At 45.0% G+C, this 19,423-nt stretch overlaps 1 protein-coding gene across 1 annotated transcript in view; it reads left to right on the forward strand.

The window, feature by feature from the left end:
• Window positions 1–19,204, forward strand: part of ARMH4 (armadillo like helical domain containing 4) — a 49,066-nt gene extending 29,862 nt beyond the window's left edge. The window contains exons 7-10 of the mRNA XM_042869628.1: window positions 15,178–15,209; window positions 16,465–16,569; window positions 18,491–18,625; window positions 18,833–19,204. Of these exons, the coding sequence (XP_042725562.1) occupies window positions 15,178–15,209; window positions 16,465–16,569; window positions 18,491–18,625; window positions 18,833–18,901 (341 nt within the window). The 3' untranslated portion in view covers window positions 18,902–19,204. The remainder of the gene's footprint in view (window positions 1–15,177; window positions 15,210–16,464; window positions 16,570–18,490; window positions 18,626–18,832) is intronic.
• Window positions 19,205–19,423: the final 219 nt, after the last annotated feature.

The following is a 19,423-nucleotide window of genomic DNA, read 5'->3' on the forward strand; positions in this document are numbered from 1 at the left end:
GCATGACTGCTCAGGTGTTTGCACAGACCGATTTTGCAGTGCTGCATACCTGGGTCTCTCTCCTTGGCTCAAGGACAAGTCTAACACCCATGGAGGATCTCATGGGGTCTAGATCACCTCCATCTCCCCACACCACCCATTTGACCTGACAGGTGAAATCCTATGAGAAAAATACCTTTCTCTTGGATGTTGGTATTTCTTATATGTGTAAAAAGTGTTTTAAAGAAGACCTTTTCTGTTTTTTGGTTGCAGGGAATGTTGTGTAGAGGGTTGAGTGGAGCGTTAGACCCCAGTGCTTGCTGGGGACTCTCCCCCAGCTGCTCCATGTCTCTATTCCTGGGACGTCTCCCTGGGAACGTGGACCTGTATGACCACTGCAACAGCATCTCTCAAACCAGAGCTGGCATCCCCAAGTCTGAATCATCTGCTGCAGGGATAGAGCTCTTCAGCAGTACTGATTGACAGCAGCAATGATTAGTTATTAAGCGCTGAGTAGTCACTGATGTGTGGGCTCTGATGATGAATATGAGGGTTTAAAAAAACTGGAACTCATAATTCTTCATGTATTCTGAATCTGCTTCAAGGCATCCATTATAGTATCTGCTCTTGCATCCCATCTTGAGGATACCAACAACTGCACAGAGGAGAACCGTATTGAGGATGTTACGGTAGAAACATGGGCCTGGTAGGCTGGGGGGATCAGAGGAAAAGAGAGCAAAATGACAGCTGTCATTTTGATCCTAAATACTTTGTGCCACTCTGCGTCTAGAAGAGGATGCAGTAGAGCTGGAAAACTTCCAGGGAAGAGGAAGACTAACCAAAGGATAACTGATAGGAGTAAGCAAAAGAATAAATCAGATCCTTTGCAGGGAGGGGAACATTGCTGTATGACTGTCCCATCCCTAAGCTTTCCCAAAGATGCTGTTAGATGCTGAGTTACTAATCAAGCCAGACCTTCAGTCTGACCTAGACTGGCTGTAAGCAGAGTCTGGTCTCCTCTGCTTCATTGCTGCCAGTTTCACTGCTTTGTTATGTGACCTTGCTCAAATCCCTTCCTTCTGTTCCTGAGTCTTGTTATCCATTGGTGGGCTGATATCACAGCTTCTGTGGTGATGTATTGGTTGAGGTTCTTTTGGGCAGATACAGTCTCCCTTTACATGTTTGTAGAGCACTTATCACGGGAGTGTGTCATCTCAAGTGGGCTTTCATGTATTGCAGTGATAAAAGTAATTGATAATGTATTCCTCCTCTTTCTCCCTGTTTTATTTTTGCTGACAAAAAATATTGATTGTTACTGACCACAGATAGCTTCCAAGCGCACACTGTCTTTCAGGTACACAAAGCTCCACATAAAACACTTATACTGAAATTAGAGGTCTGAGCTTGATAATTTAGCTCAGGGCCCAAAGATGTGTAGCTGAGAACAGATACCAGTGAGTTCATGTTGTCCTCTTCTATTTCTGATGCTTCATTTTGTATGCTGTACAGTTCTTGTCGCTGCTGGGCTGAGCTCATATCCCTTGCAGCAGAGGCAGCATCATATCTTGAGTCCTCAGTGCAGAAGAGCTGGTTCTAGTAGCACAGAAAGCAGTGGCGTTTTCTGACTTGCTCCGCTCTGTTTTGCAGTGTCTTCTCACTGTTTGCAAATACTGGGATGGAAAACTTGCTGTATGCATAAAATGCACATGGGTTCCCACACCTGTCTCAGTAAAGACTCCAAAAGCTCATCTTGGCTTCGTGGATCTGCTTGTTGTCTTGTAGAAAATAATTTCAAAAAGGAATCCTTAGCTCAGGGGAGTTCAAATAAATGTGGACAAATGGCATTTCTCAGTCAGTGGGCAGATCTATAAATTGGGATGTTGTGATGAACAGGTTTAAATCAACAGCTCACCTGGTCCATTCATCAAACCTCTAACGAGGTTTGAGCAGCAATTGCCTGAATCTGTCAACCAGCTCACAACATTACAAGACAAGCCAATAAGTCTTCCATGTTTAGGACTGCATTTTGAAAGTGCTCCATGACTTTACTGTTCCTGTACCTACAAAGAATTGCAGGTTTTAGGTGATCCAAAGAGGTTTTGCTTATGCTGTGGAAAAAAAAAAACAAAAACCTTTCCCCAGAAAATTTCCAGTGCAGAACCTTTGCTGTTGTAAGTAAAAATAAATAGAACTATTTGAAGCCCAGAGCTCCTTGGCCAAGAAGCTGTGATGCTTCCAAAACAGCCAAGAGAAAACTTTGGTTCCCAATCTTTTTTGGCTTTGTGTATTTCTCAAACGCGGTGTTGGATAACAGTTTCTTTCTCAGGGAAGGCTATTAGTGTTGGCTTTGAGATTAGAGCTTGCTCACTGACTGCCTTGCAGGATTTAGCAAAACCTGTTGGAAGATAAGCAACGAGCCCCCTGCTAGAAGTCTGATGAAATGCCTGCATCTTTCTCCAGGCTGATTACTTTTAGCCACATGTAATGTGATTTATCTGCGTGCCAAGAGACAAAAATGCTGGCAAAGATCTTCACATATTTTGTTGTGCCTTTTTCTGCTGCTGCATCTTATCTTTTTGACCTTTGTTGCATCCACATCCCTCATGGGTGATGCTGCATCCTGCAGCCCTCACAGAGATCTCCCTACAAGTGAGTCTCTGTATGATGGGACATGTGGGCCTGACACATCCTACCACCTGACAGGGACCTGAGGATGTCAGTAGGAGTGAGAGCCCCACAGCTGATAATGGGTCCTGGGAGATTACTCAGATCCCCAGCCCTCTTCACATCTCAACTAATGGTTGAAGCAGCTGCCCAGCGCATGGGGCCATGGAGATGGAGAGAATTTGGAGCTTCGGTCTGTTGGCATATGTGTGTCAATGTGAGCTGGGATGTGGTCATCAAAAACAAATAGAATCATAGAATCACCAAGGTTGGAAAAGATTTCCAGGATCATCTAGTCCAATCATCCACCTACCACCAATATTTTCCCACTAAACCATGTTCCTTAGTACCATATCACCACGGTTCTTGAACACCTCCAGGGATGGTGACTCCAACACCTCCCTGGGCAGCCCATTTCAGCATCTGACTGCTCTTTTACAGAAGACTTTTTTCCTAATATCCAACCTGACCCTCCCCTGGCACAACTGGAGGCCATCACCTCTTGTCCTGTCACTAGTTAGACAGAAGAAGCTAATTCCCACTTCAGCACAACCTTTCAGGTCATTGTAGAGAGTGATAAGGTTTCCCCTGGTCCTCCTCTTCTCTAAATTAAACAATCCCAGTTCCTTCAGCTGCTCCTCATAAGATCTGTGCTCCAGACTTCATTGCCCTTCTCTGGACACACTCCAGGGCCTCAATGTCTTTCTTGTAGTGAAGGACCCTAAACTGAATGCAAGTACTCCAAGTGCAGCCTCACTGGAGCTGAGTGCAGGGAGATGATCACTTTCCTGCTTCTGCTGGCTGTGCTATTTCTTACACAAGCCAGGATGCCATTGGCCTTCTTGGCCACCTGGGCATGTTGCTGGCTCATGTTCAGCCAGCTGTTGATCAGCACCCCCAGACCCTTTTCCTTTGTGCAGCCTTCCAAACACTCTGCCCCAAGCCTGTAGTGTTGCCTGTGGTTGTTGTGGCCAAAGTGCAGGACGTGGCACTTGGTCCTGTTGAACTCCATTCCACTGGCCTCAGCCCAGCAATTGAGCTTGCACAGTTCCTCATAGAACTTTCCTATCCTTAGGCAGGTTGGTACTTCTTCCCAACTTGGTGTCATCTGCGATAGAGTGGATATATATATATATATTTTACAATAGTGGTAGTGCAGCACTGGCACAGGTTGCCCAATCCCTGGGGACATGCAAGGTCAGGTTGAATGGGGTTTGAGCATGTGATTGAGCTGCAGGGTGTCCCTCTTCATTGTAGGAGAATTGGACCAGATGGCCCTTAAAGGTCCCTTCCAAGTCAAACAATTTTGGTCTAGTATTAAATGGGGAGGTTGGTGGTCCTGCATGTGGCAGGGGGGTTGGAGATTCATGATCCGGCCATTCTGTGTGATTCTGTGTAATTTTATCATTCAATGAAATGAGGTGTTGTTGGAATGCCTGTATATGTGAATTAAGTTCTTCAGTGTATTTGCTGTCCTTTAAAACCAGTGTACAATCAATCCTGATCAAAAATAATTTTAGAAATTGTCCTCTGCTTGTCTGCTCCTTGGGACATGTCATTAACTTCCCTGTATGTCTGTTTCTGCAGAGTATGCATTCCTGGAGGACCTGGTCCAACACTTGTCAAGTGAACAGAAAACTTTCAGTTCTGTTTCATGAGCTTTGGAAGCTGTACAGTAGCCACCAGCCTTTAGATAATAAACATTTGCTGCTACTTTGGAGGCAAATTTGGCTCTGAAGCTTTATCCTTGTAAATCAGATTGTTTCTTTGTTATTTGGACAGATGATGGCAGCAAAATCAGGAGCTAATTCAGAGAGGTTCATATTCCAAAATGTCTCCTTACAGCCGCATCTTATCACTATCCTAATCAGACAGTGGTCTTTGACCAGTTCCAATCAGAGTAATGCACTTTCAATGTAAGAAAATTGTTTGAGATGATCTAAATCTGCTTGAAGAAGCAACAGACCCATTCATTTCAGAGCAGAGAGGCAAAGCACACAGAACATCCTCTGACAGCTCACTGATTTTGTATTGAGGCATTCTGAGAACGCTGTTAGTGAAAACAGCACAAGGACATCCTAGCCTGTTTAATGCATCTCTGTTCTCGTGGGGAGATTTTTCTTCAGGCATGGGTAGGATCAAGGAGCTGGTGTGCAGGTAGCTAGCTGATCTAGTGAAACAAATGGAAAATGCTGATAAGAGTCAGTCTGAGGATAAATGAACCCTTTCACTTGTAGGACCAAGCAGAGCAGGCTGGGAGGTGATGATTTTACAGTGCCTGTTGTGTGGGAGCAAAAGTCAACAAGATTTTGGGATGTTCATTTGTCTTCAGAGCCTCTGTAACTACTGATGGGTACTGATGAGATTTTGTTTCTCTGCAGCCCTTGAAGCCATTGCAATTAACCTTAATTTGGAGGGGCCGAGGTTAAAGTACAGTGCCAGGAAGATGTGGAGGTAGAGCTTTCCACCATCAACCTAATGGAGCCAGGCCTGCTTGTTCAGGTGTTGAATTTGGCCTCATAGTATTTCAAAACGCCAAACAAAAGCAGTCCTGCCAAAGTGCATCCCTTGAAATTGGTAGTCCAGTCACAAAACAAAATTGCTTCAGTGCCTTTCAGAGAGTTTTCACTGTGAAGATGTTTTGAGATATTTCCCCCTCTTCAGGCTTGTCCAGCTTTGTCTACCAAATAAAGATGTGGCTCCTTCATTTGGATAACCCGTCATCAGATTGTCATGCTCTGCCTCCTAGGAGAGCTTTTTCCTGTCAGCATGGCTTCATCCCCAGCCAGCACAGTGAAACCATTTTGGTTTGATTGTCATCATGCATCTAAGTCATTATTTCTGAGAAGTATCCATTGACTTTAAGCACTCACTGTCTCTCGAGGCCCAAATTTCAGTAGAAGCCTTGCTGCTAGCTAAAGGGGAAGCATCATCTGGATAATTGTGTTATGACATTAAAATAGAGTTTTGGGTGAGGCTGATAGAACTCAGCACTGCTCTGAACCTCTTGGTGTTGAAATGGAAATTCTGCTTCTCAGGTGGAAAGCCTGTGTCTGCATTGAAGAGATTTGTCCCTGCTTTTTTTTGACTGGCTTTGCACTGCCTCTGGCTCATCCTGCCTCCTTTTGTCTGTAATTATCCAAATCTGCATACATCACATCTGGCTTCCCAGTCAATAGATGAAGATAATGTTGCTTGTTTATATTATATAAGAGAACTGTTGTGAATGCAGTTAATAAAGCTGCAAAGTACTGGAAGAGCTGAATATCATTACGTAATGAGACTTCATTTGCAATAAACAGTATGAAAAATGACTTCTTGCAAAGAGCAACAAATTGTTGTGGGTTTTTAGCCTAATTGTAGATACTTGATTCTAATTTGTTATTTGACATTTCTGTGTTAATGAAGAGTTTTAGATATAGTTACTGCATTTCTGGCAAACACATTATCATTTTCCAATGCATGCAAAGTGTTGGCTTCTTTAGAAATAGAAGAGCTGAGTAATTATCCTCATTGTGCTGCTCTGGAGAAGGCTCTGCAGCACTAGTGGCCAGCTCCCTCTTCAGTGAAGGATGCTTCACAAAGAGTCTGCTCTCATTTGCTCTGTTCTGCACTTGGGGATCTGAGCTACAGACACATGAAATAACTTGCCCTGGAGCCCAGCCTGAACCGCTGCTGGGCTTCATCACCTACAAAGCAGAACGAGGCTTTGAGCCTTGGAGCCAGCTTTTCAGTTGGCACTAGGCTTCCAAGCTTTGTGCTGGTCAGTGATAAAGCAGATGTTATCATCGTCAAGGATGGGACTTGGATCCCCATATTTCATTGTGGTCAGTGCTGTATTAGCACTTCATAATGTATCAAATCCTGTTGTTTGACTTCTAGTTTGTAGAATCCTAGAATGCTAGCCTAGAATCACAGAGTCACAGAATGTTTTCTGTTGAAAGGGACCTTAATTTCCCCCAGCCCCAACCCCCTGCCGAGGGCTGGGTGCCCCCAACCAGCTCAGGCTACCCATATCCCCATCCATGGCCTTGGGCATCTCCAAGGGTGGGGCATCCACAACTTCTCTGGACAGCCAGTTTAGCCAATTCACTATGGAAATCTCTGTGGAGTGTAAGATCAATGTACTTTTGAGATCCTTCAATTTGCATGTTCTCTCTCCACTGCTTTGCACTTATTCTCTTTGCAGCCTTCTTAGAGGCCATCCCCATAGGTCTGATGTGAACATCAATAGTGATTGGGAGAGTTTGTCTCCCTACTGAAACTACTGAATTTTTCTTCTCTTCTTCCTCAGCTGGATAAAGCTTCACTTAACAGAACTTCAGCCTTCACAGTTGTGAGTTTTACTGTAAGTGGAAGTGGGTATTAAGCAGCTGGAGCTTAATATATAGTCCAAGTCTTCAGCCAGGTTCATATCCACCTTTGTGGACAGTTGGTAAGGCATTATGCAAGTTAAATAAAGCCGTGTCTTTTCATGAACTCCTCATTAGCACCAAATATGAAGTTTGGGTAGGCTCACAGTAATGAGTAGCAGTTGTGTTATCACCTCCTCCCTGGAGCTGGGCTTCTTCTAGTGGCATGCACAGTTCTTCTTATGTTATTGAAGGTATCAGTGGATCCTACAGGCATATAATATGGCAGAGTGTCTGGACACGTTTTCTGGTAGAAGTGCTGTAATTCTGCTGAAGCTACTGAAGTTTCACCACTGAGGAGAAGGCTGAGTTTGGTTTGTTATCCTACTCCTGCAGCAGAATTGAACAGAAACAGAGAAGCAAAACATAATCTATCATATATACCCGTAGTATTCCCATGGTAAGGATACTAAAAGAAGTAACAAGGATTAATTTATTTTCCTGTGGTTGTACAGGAAGTCAATTGCAAGGCTATCGAACCAGTGTCAGGAGCCATAAGCCCCCATTTGGTATTTCAACACAAAAGCATTGCATCGTACTGAGAATCAATGTTCAGTTCTTGATGCAAAAGGAATGTGGGATCAGCCTTCTTTTTTGTTACCAGATGGGGGCAAATGCATTTTCCTTTGGAGACTAAGTGTGCACTGCTCAGACTGCTGTTGTTCCTTAGCATTTGCATGAAAATGAGTCTTTGAGATAATCAGATTTTATTTCTGGTGTCTAATCGATGCTCAGGGCTTTGTGGTTTAATTACTAGAATAATTGTTTGCTGAAAACAGAGTTCAATATCTACTTTTTTCCTCTGAAAGCCAACTCCATCATTTTTATTTCCAGCCATTTAGCACTTTATTGATCTTTGTGTCATTTCTTGACGAATGCTGCATCTTTCCAGCCAAAATAAAGGCTAAATCTTGAAATAAGAAAAATAAATTATTTGTCTTAAATACAAAAATGGAAAATGCCCCATTTCAGTATTGCTTGCTGCAGGCAGATCATTCATATGGTGTCCCCAGGAAAAAATGATTCTGAAAAGTACATTCACTCTATATAGATGGGAAAAACAACCAAGCCAAGAACATTTTCAGAACCTGATGACTATTAGACTTTAACTGAGATACAGAGAGAAATTTTGCAGTTTAACTGCTGCTCTTTTAAGATAGATAAGAAGGTGTTAATGGGACATGGAAGTCTAGTGGTTTGCACTTAGAGAAAGGTGAAGGGTGGATTGAGAAGCAGCATAGAGAAATCATAGAATCGTTTGAGTTGGAAGGAACCTTTAAAGGTCATCTCCTCTCCTACAAACTGAGATACCCACAGCTCAGAGCCTCATCCAACCTGACCATGGGTATCTCCAAGGACAGGCACCCACCACTTCTCTGGGCAACCTGTGCCAGTGCTTCACCACCCTTAGTGTAAAAAACCTTATATCCAGTCTCAGTCTCTCCTCTTTTAGTTTGAAACCACTGCCTCTCCTTGCTGTATACAGCAGGAACATGTGGCCTCAGCTGGAGGTTTTGATGGTATTGAGCCACAAATCAGCGCCTGTTGTTCTGCTGTTGTCTTGCAGCTGCAATGGGATGCTGGTAGAGTAGAGGAAAGATATGCAAGGCTCTCTCTGGCTTTTTTTGTTCCCCCTCTCACAGCATCCAGTTTTAATTTGGTAAAAGGTAGCAGTCTTTCCAAGATTACTGAGAATGATGCTGGGTTGTGGAGAGGAAAATAGGCTTGTTGAAAAATGGGCATTAAAAAGTAGCTTGAGATGAATTTCCATTTTGTTTTGTACTAACTTATGGGGTTAAATCTGACAGTTGTAACCAGACTAAACCACCTGGGGGTGTTCAAGAACTGTGGAGATGTGGCACTGAGGGACACGGTCAGTGGGCACAGTGGGGGTGGGTTGTTGGTTGGACTGGATGGTCTTAGTGGTCCTTTCCAACCTTAATGGTTCTATGATTCTATGATGCTACAAAGAGTTTATGTTCTAAAGTCACATCCTCAGTTGCTGTAAATCAGGAAGTGGACAGCTAAGGATCTCTATACACCATATAAAGCATTTTTAAAAACCTGTCATTAAGGCTGAGAGATGCTTACAAGTGAATGGTGATGCTTTCCCCATAAGGCATGGCCATAGGATTCTGCAGTGCAGGTGTGGCTTGCCTGGAATAATGGCCATGCCAATCATTACACCTCTAATGCTTCTTGTTAAATTCCAGTTGTTTACAACTTTGCCTGCCAAATTTTAAATGCTGGGACTGAAATCTTCAGCACTACTTGCGCCAGACTTTCTGAGCCTTTAGTTAGAGTTCAGCTGCTATGGTGAATGAAGAAGGGGAAAAAAATACAGCAATAATTTTTTTGCTGGGAGACATTTCTTTACTTGTGAACTTTTCAGCTTAGTAACCTGAATAGCTTCTGCATGGAGTTTATTTACATATTGCTATCCAATTACTACTACATAAGTGTGGCAGGTGAGATCAACTAAAGCAGAGCAGCTTCTTGCTGCTGCTAAGTCCATGTTTCACTGCAGGAGCTGTGCAGAGTGGTGGAGAACTTGGCCCAGTGTGAGCACTGGCAGAGGCATTGCTATTCCCATAAGCAACATTTGCATCTCACCTCCCAGAGCGCGTGTAGTTTTGTATGCTGTGCGATCCGTAGATGTGTGATCATACAGTGATTGTCACAGCCTGTTCACAGCAGCATCCTGCTGATGCCTTGTGCTCTTTGGATGCTGAGAGGTTTTCTACCTTCACTGCGCTTTAACATCTTGTGCCTGCCTGGGATCACTGAGGAAAAACAAACAGTTCATCTAAGCCAACAAATGATTTTGAGGCACCGCGGAACTGAGTTTACAGGGAAATGCAAAGGCTGAAAGGCAGAGCTGTTGCCAGCCTCAAAGATCAAAGTGGAAAATGGCTGAAAAAGGGAGAAATCAGGAGGAAGCTGACTGCATGCCATGGAGATGGCAGTGTGGAAAGGATCTTTGTGGTAGGGGAAGGAGTTAGGAAGTGCACCTCAGCTTCTTAGATATGATGGTTGGTGGCCCTACAAGTGGCAGGGGGTTGGAGCTTCATGGTCCTTGAGGTCCCTTCCAACCCAAGCTATTCTATGATTCTTTGATTCTATGATTCTGCTTGCTGGGGTGAGCATGGCCGTTTCTCCCTTTCTTTGTGCGGCTGTGGCAGAAATTCATCAAAATTCTTGTCAAGTAGAAATAGTTTTTCTTCTGGAATTAAAAATATGCTGCCTTCCAGCAGAATGCCATTTTCTCTATTATTTATTTGTGCTTGTAAGTAAATTGGCAGTTGTATTTTCTAAGGAAAGGGAGCTGATGCAGCCTTGTGCCATTAAGTTGTCAGAGCCGAGCAGACGAAGCACGGAGCATTTCTGCAAAATTGCTCTCCGTACTCTCATTTAAAAGAAAGTTTTACCTGCAAGAGAAAGAGATGAAATCTGTGACATACGGAATGGATTGCCTGATGTCTCCAGACTGATTTAAAGCAATCGATCTACTTTTTATTTTTAAGGTTTTAAGGCCTGTGAAGGAGCGAGGTGTGCAGCTCGGGGTTTGTGCATGCCTTTGTGTGTGTAAGTGGGGAGGAGGGGAGCTGCCTACAGCAAATTGCTTGCACTGGGGCACAGCAAGGAGACTGAGCAGGAGGAGCATAAGACGCCGTCCTTCAGGCCTTGCCTCTGCCCTTTGGAGTGTATATGGAAACTTGGGTGCCACGCTTTCAAAACTAGTTGCTGTGTTTGTGATGGAGAACTGTTAAGAGGAAAGATGCTTGCTGTATAGATCACTATCAACACGTTCTGGGTTGAAGATGTGATGGCTGGGTGTGAAAATACACCGAGGTGTGCAGGTCAGAGGGAGAATGTGCTGTTTTGTCGTGGAAAAATAGGATTGCTTTAGGTGATAAAAAGGGAAATATGATTAAAACAAGCTGATAAATTGGAAACTGAAGCGACAAGATAACATAGCAGGGCGTTCAAGACAAGAAGGAAAAACTGGAACCGATGGGGTGAGGGCATGAATTATTGATTGCAATCTTCACCAGTAGGATGTCATTGCATTTTCTTATCTCGGGAAGGGAGAGAACAAATGAGAAGTGAACAGAATTATTAAGCAACTTTATCATGGTGTTGGAGTGGATAATTAGGCAGTGAGGGTTATTCCTAGTGGACAAAGCATGCAGCCCGGTGGACTTGTGCTCCTGATTTCTGAGGACACTGGTGGGGAAGCAGGGAGAAGCTTCTGGAGAGACGTTGAACAGTGCATTAGATCAGGGGTAAACCCTGAGACTGGTGCTTTGCAGCAGGTTTGAAATGAGAGCAAAAGGGGACTCCAGAGGCCTGGCCAGTGAGAAAGAGTGTAGTTGAAGATGAGCAGACCTCTGAATAGAAGAAGTGAGACTGTGGGCAAAGGCCACCTGCAAGTATTGAGGGAAGGGAGAGGACTGGCAGCTTCCTAGCCTATTTCTTTTCAGTTCTCTGTTGTAAGTTATACCCAATCACTCCCTCTTTCAAGAGGAGCCCTGGGAAAAAAACAAACAAACAAACAACAAATGAGCAGCTTTGTGTTTGCTGGCTGAATCCAGTCTTATAAGGGTTGCAATGCTGTGGGACACGGTGGAAAGCTGAGGGGCTCAAAAATATCTCAGAGAATAATCTGTAGTCTCCAGCTGCCTGTTTTGTCCTCTGAAATCACAGATGAAATCAGTGGGAGAAGACTCTGGAGGGGCACGTGAGACATAAGGAGCTGCAGCCCCAGATTTTAGGGTCTCTGATGCAGGAAGCAGAACCATCTCTCACAGGGGCTAATGTGGATTCCTAGTGTTATGGTGTCCATAGTGAAAGGTGTTTTTGGACTATCTGAGCTACATAAAATCACCTCTTGCCTGTCTTCTGAGCCTTCAGCCTGCCTCTGGCCAAATCCAGACTCACAGGAAGGGTTTGGTTATGGGTCTTCCTGATTCTGCCTTCGGGCTGGAGTCTTCTAAGGAATCATAGATCTGTTTGAGTTGGAAGGGACCTCCAAAGGTCATCTAGTTCAACTCACCTGCAATGAACAGAGACATAAGAAAGGGCTGTGCCAGCACCACAGACTGCAGCCTACCTTGTCCAATGAGCACGACACCTTTAGTGTTGACACTGTGGCTGCTTAATGGCTGCCTGCACACTTTTGAGGGGCAAAAAGAAGTAAAAATAGCATGATACATCTGTAACTGAACTCATCCCAGCTGCTCAGATTCCAATTCCAGCTGTGCTCTGTGTTTGGCATAGGCCTGTCATCCCCTGTGCAGCTCAGGCTGGCCTGTGCCAGTCATCTTAAGCTAGATGTTATTTAAAATCAATTTGAGGAGATGCAGATGTTATATAAATCACTGAGGAAATATCAGATTATGCATGCAATTTTCAGAAGTGCTCCACAGTGGTCTGACTCAGCTCCCTGCGGAGCCCAGGGTTCAGCATTAAGCAAAGGCAGAGTTGGTGCTGGTCACTGTCCTCAAAAATCATAGGAGAGGAGCTGGCACTGCAGACCTGTAGGATTGATGTTGCACCCAGAGGCTGAAGCCATTTGTTCAGGACACTGAAAGATCAGGGAAGGCAAAAAAAGAAGAGGATGAAAAATACATGGAATAGAGTATTTGTTAGCGATTATTTGCTTGGCCTCATTGGCAAGTCACCTGGTGTTCTTGGAAAGCTTTTTGTTTCTCTGAGAAACTGCAATCCATAGTGTTCCTCTTCCAAGACCAAGTTCAGAATACTCGTGATGTATAATTATGCCTAAGGAGAGGCTGCAGTCCAGAATCAATTGATGATAGCCATTAAGCATAGATATAAATCCTGACTTGATAAAAGGCCCTGTTTCCTCCCCACACTTAGCATCCACATATATGTAAATAACTGGAACACAAAGTGCTTGGTTTCAGTGACACAGTGGCTTGTCATTTCCTCAGAGATGTTAAAATAGTTCCGTGCATGAGTAGCATCAAAAGTGTTTTTCACTCAGCAATCTGGTGCGCACCGACTTGTCACAGGAGCCAACCAGCAGCCTGTGGCCACATGAGAGCATCTCACAGAGGTGTCCAGCCTGGCACGTACCACATGCTGTCGTTCTCAGGCTGATTCCCAAAGGTGTCTGACATGTGCTCTACCTTGCTGAAAACAAGGTTGGTTTTAATAATAGGCAATTGTATAAATAGCAAATGTGAATCTGTACCGTAGCATCTGTGGGTACCGTCGGACGTGCTGATGTTTTGTGGAGCAGAGGGGAACGAAGCCAGAATTTGTATTTGTTGAAAGTAGAGTATTATTAGATGATCTCTCCAGTGGAAATAGCAGCCCCTACATGCAAACTGTCAGAAATACTGCCGAGTTAATTGCTGCTTTAGAGGCATGATGTTCAGTTGCAAGAAAGTGGGTCGACTATTGACAAGATCACCGATGCAATGTAATTACTGTGGAAGCCATATAAAAATAAGCTTTGTGCTTAGCTAGAGCTGTGGCCGGCTGAGCATCGTGGCAGCTTTAGCTGTGTCTGTGTATGCACTGCAGGGACACACATAGCTGCCTGTATGCATGCACTGAGGACATCAGTCAAGATCTTCCAAGCATGTGCTGTGATTTTGAAACCATTTTTGTGTGTCCCTGACTCACAGTCACTGGTCCTCCTGGTATATGACACAACTGTATCATGAAAAATGAGAGTCAGCTGAAGGCTCTTTGGCAAGAGTTTTGGGATGGTTTCCTTTGCTTTGCAGTATTTGTGGTTTTTCTTATTACCTCCTAACCACTGTGCTTCTTGGTATGTATGTGAGACCTAAGGGTTATCTAATGACACATATGTACACCAACATGCAACCCCTAACATTGCTAACAAAAGCTTTGAAGGGTGCTCCTGTAAGAGGCAGGCTTGGAAGTAGAGTCTCTCTCCATAAACATTGCGTTCCATTTGGGATCTAACATACTTTGAGGGAAATAACCCACAGAAAGATATGGGCACAGCAGAGGTTCCACGTGTGTCCCTTTGGAGTAAGAGATCCTTGCTCAGGGCTTAAAGCACAGTTGCTGAACTCTGATACCTCTAACTCGTTTCTTGACTATCTCCTGTGAGTAGGAATTTATTGAAGCAACAATAGGAAGGGGAACAGCTGATGTGAGGGTGGATAGTGATAGGACAAGGGGAAATGATCTTAAACTGAGACAGGGGAGGTTTAGGTTGGATATTAGGAGGAGGTTTTTCACCCAGAGGGTGGTGAGGCACTGGAACAGGTTGCCCAAGGAGGCTGTGGATGCCCCATCCCTGCAGGCATTCAAGGCCAGGCTGGATGTGGCTCTGGGCAGCCTGGGCTGCTGGTTGGTGACCTGCACACAGCAGGGGGTTGGAACTGGATGAGCACTGTGCTCCTTTGCAACCCAGGCCATTCTATGATATATGATATGTTATGATATGATACGATATGATAAAGTGCTCAGCATTTTGTCCTCCATACGGAGCAGACAAATGTAGAGCTGCCGATGGAGTCACTGAGTTGTGCGCTCAATGCCAAGCAGTTCTTTGATACCTGTTTCAGATTTCCTCCCCAGGTACATGCCACTAAAGACCTCACATTCTTGGATATCCCATTTCGTGGGCCATGTGTGGACTGTTAGGAAATGAAAGTGTCTATGATGGCAGTACAAACTTCCTTGGTTTGGTATTTCAGCTCCTCCAGCACTCTCCCTGTCAGAAGATGGTACATGGTGGCAACCCAGAGCAAACAGTGGATGCTTCCAGAGAAGCAGGGCAATAGAAAACAAGGAATGCCTTCTTAGGTGTCAGTACAGACTTGTGCCTAACAGAGGATAGAGCATCTGTAGGGAGGCCAGTGAAGGAGACAGCCACGCTGCAGGGTTATCTCCTTGTCTGACATCCCAGTGTATGGATGAGAAGTTCTTGTTCAAAAAGAATTTCTCTTGTTGATTTGCTGCGTTTTCTCCGTGAACGAAAAGAGTGGAAATCTAATAAAAAGTGTTATCAGCTTGTCAAGTTAATTAGTATCTATTTCAATACTATGATTATTATCTGTTACTAATGAATATAAGTAAGAGGATTCTAACTTCTTTTTGTCTCATTTTTCAGTGAGAAGCTGGATGGAGAAGCTGAAAGATAAGGTAGGAGGCTCAGTGTTTCTCTCAATGACTTTAAAAGCAGAAATGTTTTTACTTGCAGGAATAAATAAGCTTTTGCCAGTGCAGTTTGTTCTGTCTACAAAGATAATTGAAAAGGGGCTTAACATTTCCACTGGGAGACAATGAACCAGCTGCTGCTGTTGTGTAGATTGGTGTAAATCCACAGCATGTCACTGGCAGGTAGCTAGGAGCAAAATGAAAGACAGAGGTGTTGGATGGACTTCTCTGCACCAGATGGTCGCCTTCTCTTCTAGCTCCCAGAGGTACTTTTTTATTGCCCTCAAGTTTCCCCCACCCCTTTTCTCTCAGCCCAAAGCTTGGCTCTGGCTGTGTGCTTTAGCATCAGCTCAGGGCCAGACCTCTCCTGCCTCATATACAGGAAGAGCTGCCAGATCCTGGAGGTAGAAGGAGTGAACATAGGGCAACTGAAAAGATACCAGACCCTGATCTTTTCTCCCTGACATTGCAAAGTGGTGGTATGTGCAATAATGAGTTGTACCAGCCACAGACTGATAAATCTTCAGGCTCTGCTATCCTAGGGCAAATATTAACATTTTGAAATGATTGTGAAACCTTCCAAATGCTTTGTTGACAGTGGTAAAGCAATGAAGCTAGAAATGAAGTGACAGGAGTGTTTCAAGGCAGTAATATGTTGTGGTTCAGTGGGGCTTAGAAACTCTTCAATAGGATCAGAGACAATACAGATAAAAAGACAAAGAATGAAGAGCTCTGGCCCCTGAAAATACATAGAATCATTGAATGGTTGGATTGGAAATGACCTTAAAGCCCATCCAATTCCATCCCCTGCCATGGGCTGGGTGCCCCAAGCAGCTCAGGCTGCCCAGGGCCCCATCCAGGGCCATGGGCCCTGGGCACCTCTGGGGATGGGGCACCCACAATCTCTTTGGGCAACGTATTCCAGTGACTCACTGCCCTCTGAGTAAAGAATTTCTTCCTAACATCTAATCCAAATTTCCCCCTTTTTAGTTTAAAGCCATTCCCCCTTTTCCTACCACTGTCTGCCTCTGTTAAAAGTTTGTCCTCCAGCAGGGATGAGTTTGAGCAGACTGTCACCCAGTGAACAAAGTCTTCCCACATGATCCCCACTGAATTTCAGCAGCGCCGAATCTGAAAAGAAAGAATGGGTCTGGGTGTCAGTTTTCAAGGACTGAGGAGTGAAGGGGTTGAGGAGGATTTGTGCCCAGCCCTCGTTGAGTTGATTTTCTACCCACAATAGGAAGGAGACATATCTAGTGTCAACTTTGCTCATAGCAGAGCATCCTGGCATGGGATTCAGCCAGAACGAGCATTGCAAGGACAGAGAATGGTTTTCCCAGCAAAGGTAAAAAAAGCAGACACTGAGGCTGGTTGGGTGCCTGGAGGGATTACAGCATGCAAGTGTGTCACCTGCTCACACCAGAGCTACCCAGCTGCACCACACGAGCCAGGGGGCATCATGTGCCTTCTGTGTATTCCTCTTTGTTTCTTGTTGGCTACCCGTTTATGTCCCCACGAAGGGGATGCATGTTTCTGTTTCTAGCACAGTTGCTGTCTGGGGTCTGACCCTTTGCAGTATTGATATAACCAATCTGCTGGTGTGCACTGAAAAGAGAGAAATCTCCTTCCTGCAGGGTATGGCACTGGGGAAGGCAGATCTTTCATCTTGCTCATTTTTTCCCCCAGAAAAGCCCAGCAAAACCCACTCCTCACCACCAACCAAGTGGTGATGAACCAAACCATGCACAAATCACATCTGCACACGCTGTTTCCTCCTTTCTCTTGTTGTCTTAATACCCACCCTTTCCATGTGCTGTTGGCAGAGCCCTATCAAAGAGCCATAGGACATCCTGAGTTGGAAGGAATCCATAAGGAGCATCGAGTCCAACTCCTGGCTCCACACAGCACCACTCAAAAACCAGACCCTATGTCTGAGAGCATTGTCCAGATGCTCCTTGACCTTCATCAGCTTGGGGCCATGCCCTTTGGGGCAGAGCCTTTCCCTGGTATCCAATCTGATCCTCCCCTGTCCTCTCTGCCAGGAAGGTCAATATGAGGAACTGGGGTCCATAAAGAAATCTCATCTTCCCTGTGGGCAGTGGATGAGAAAGTGGCTTTGGAGCTGCCTGTAGAGTAGGTTTTATATCAAACAAATGCCAAAGCCCTCTCAGGTTGGGCCACATGATGCAGGAGGGCTGGGAGGACAGATCCTGGAGCTGATTCACAACGCAGGCATTTAGGGTACAAACCATTGGTGTGGTTGTTGAGGAAGGCTGTAAAAGGGCCTGGGCTGAGCAGGCTGGAAATGCTCATGGACAGACTGGAGCGTTCATCATATTAAAACCAATGATTTCTGATGCAGAAACTCAGCTGGACAGCAGCAAAAAAGGCATTTCCAACCTTCCCTTGCCTCCTGTGCCAGCAGCACTGTTCCCAGAAATAGAACTACCCACACTGCACTAATTAGGTCACCCGATTAAAATGCCTTAATTGCCTGGTGGAGGTGCAGGCTTTTTGCCATGTTCTCACTCACCTCCTTTCTTGGGTGCCACACAGAACTCCCTGCAAAGTGCAGTGCTGAGCAGGGCTGACTTTGCTGGGAGGCACTGCAGGATGCAGCCATGAGCCCTATGATCCAGGCATGAAGGTGTTCCTATTTAAAGAGCCCAGCAGGATCTGGAGGGGTCTGTGAGAGCCAAACAGCTCTCGTTAGCATTGTTTCTGTCCCAGATGAAAGCAGTTGATTCCATTCTTCAGATAAGCACATGAATTGTGTGTCTGTCCCTCAGCAGATGTAAAATCTATTCTGGTTTGTAGATGGGGAAAGGTAAAGCTGCAGAGAATGAAGGCAGCACTGACAGGATGTGAGCTGTGCCTGCCTGCCCTGCTCCACTGAGACCCCAGCCTGAGCTAAGTGAGGATGCTGTAACAGTTTGGGAGTTTAAATCTTAATTTTCACTTCAACAGTAAAATAATAAGCACTTGGAAATATTTTCCAAAGGATTTCAAACTTTTCTATATCATTCATGGAAGCCAAGGGGTTTCCAGGTGGGCTGGCCGGGGCTACCCTCATCTCCACCCCATGGTGTGTGAACACAGCTGGTTTGGCATTTCAGCTCTTTCAGAGACCCAGACATTGTGTCCCTTCCTGGAAACCTCGTCCCATGCAGGTGATGATAAGGTTTCCAATACAGAGAAAAGTAAGAGGAAAAGGATTCTGAAGGGATGCTGTTGTGAGTGCTGCTCAGCCTGTCTCTCTTCCACAGGCAGGATACATGTCAGGGATGCTGGTTCCTGTAGGAGTCGGGATAGCTGGAGCCCTCTTTATCCTCGGAGCACTCTACAGCATTAAGATTATGAATCGCCGGAGGAGGAACGGCTCCAAGAGGCATAAAAGAAAGGTAGAGCAACTGCCAAGAAAGGGAAAACCCTGATCTGTCCCCACCGCTTTCCAGTTCATTATCTTGGATGTAATCTGGTGATGGAGGGCGGTTTCTATGGAGCAATGTACACTGGAGCTCTCAGGTGGAGTGCTGGGGGAGGGATCCAGATGCTGCTCCTTTTACTTTTGTGGATGGAGATCTTTAACATTTCTTTTTTACCCCCAGCAGAGGGAATTTAACAGCATGCAAGACCGAGTAATGCTCCTAGCCGACAGCTCTGAAGACGAATTCTGAATTGAACTGCAGTGTCCTTGTGATATCCAGTGACTTGTAAAAGGAGTGAGGGGAGGAAAAGAAGAGAAGGAAGGACTTTCTGCTGCATCGCTGCTCTCAGCCACCCCAAACACTGAGCAGTGGTTGGTACCACCCCGTCGAACCAGCATGCTATGCTCTACGTGTACTGCGCAGTGATGTTTGTTTTGATACAGTAGTGAGATTTCACATTTGCACCCGGCGCCTCATTCAGATCCACAGCACATCTTGTTGCAGCTGGAGCTGATCTGTACGGATGATTGTTTTCCTATTATCCTGGTGTACTATTTCAGACCTGGCTGGCAGTAATCTAATCATAACAATAGCTCTCACCTAACCCAGGAATGGAAATCTTTACTGTGAATGACTTCTGTCCAATTTGTTAATTTTAAGTGTTAACATTACCTGAGCTAGAGTTCATTAGTGCTGAGATTAGCTGCTCTGCTTAATTAATGAATTACCCACTTGAACTGTATCCCTCATCATCTGAGAAGTGCCCGAGTA

The sequence above is a fragment of the Lagopus leucura genome, unplaced genomic scaffold (assembly GCF_019238085.1).
Source record: "Lagopus leucura isolate 7727_CA_CO unplaced genomic scaffold, USGS_WTPT01 Super-Scaffold_1, whole genome shotgun sequence".
Lineage (NCBI taxonomy): Eukaryota > Metazoa > Chordata > Aves > Galliformes > Phasianidae > Lagopus > Lagopus leucura.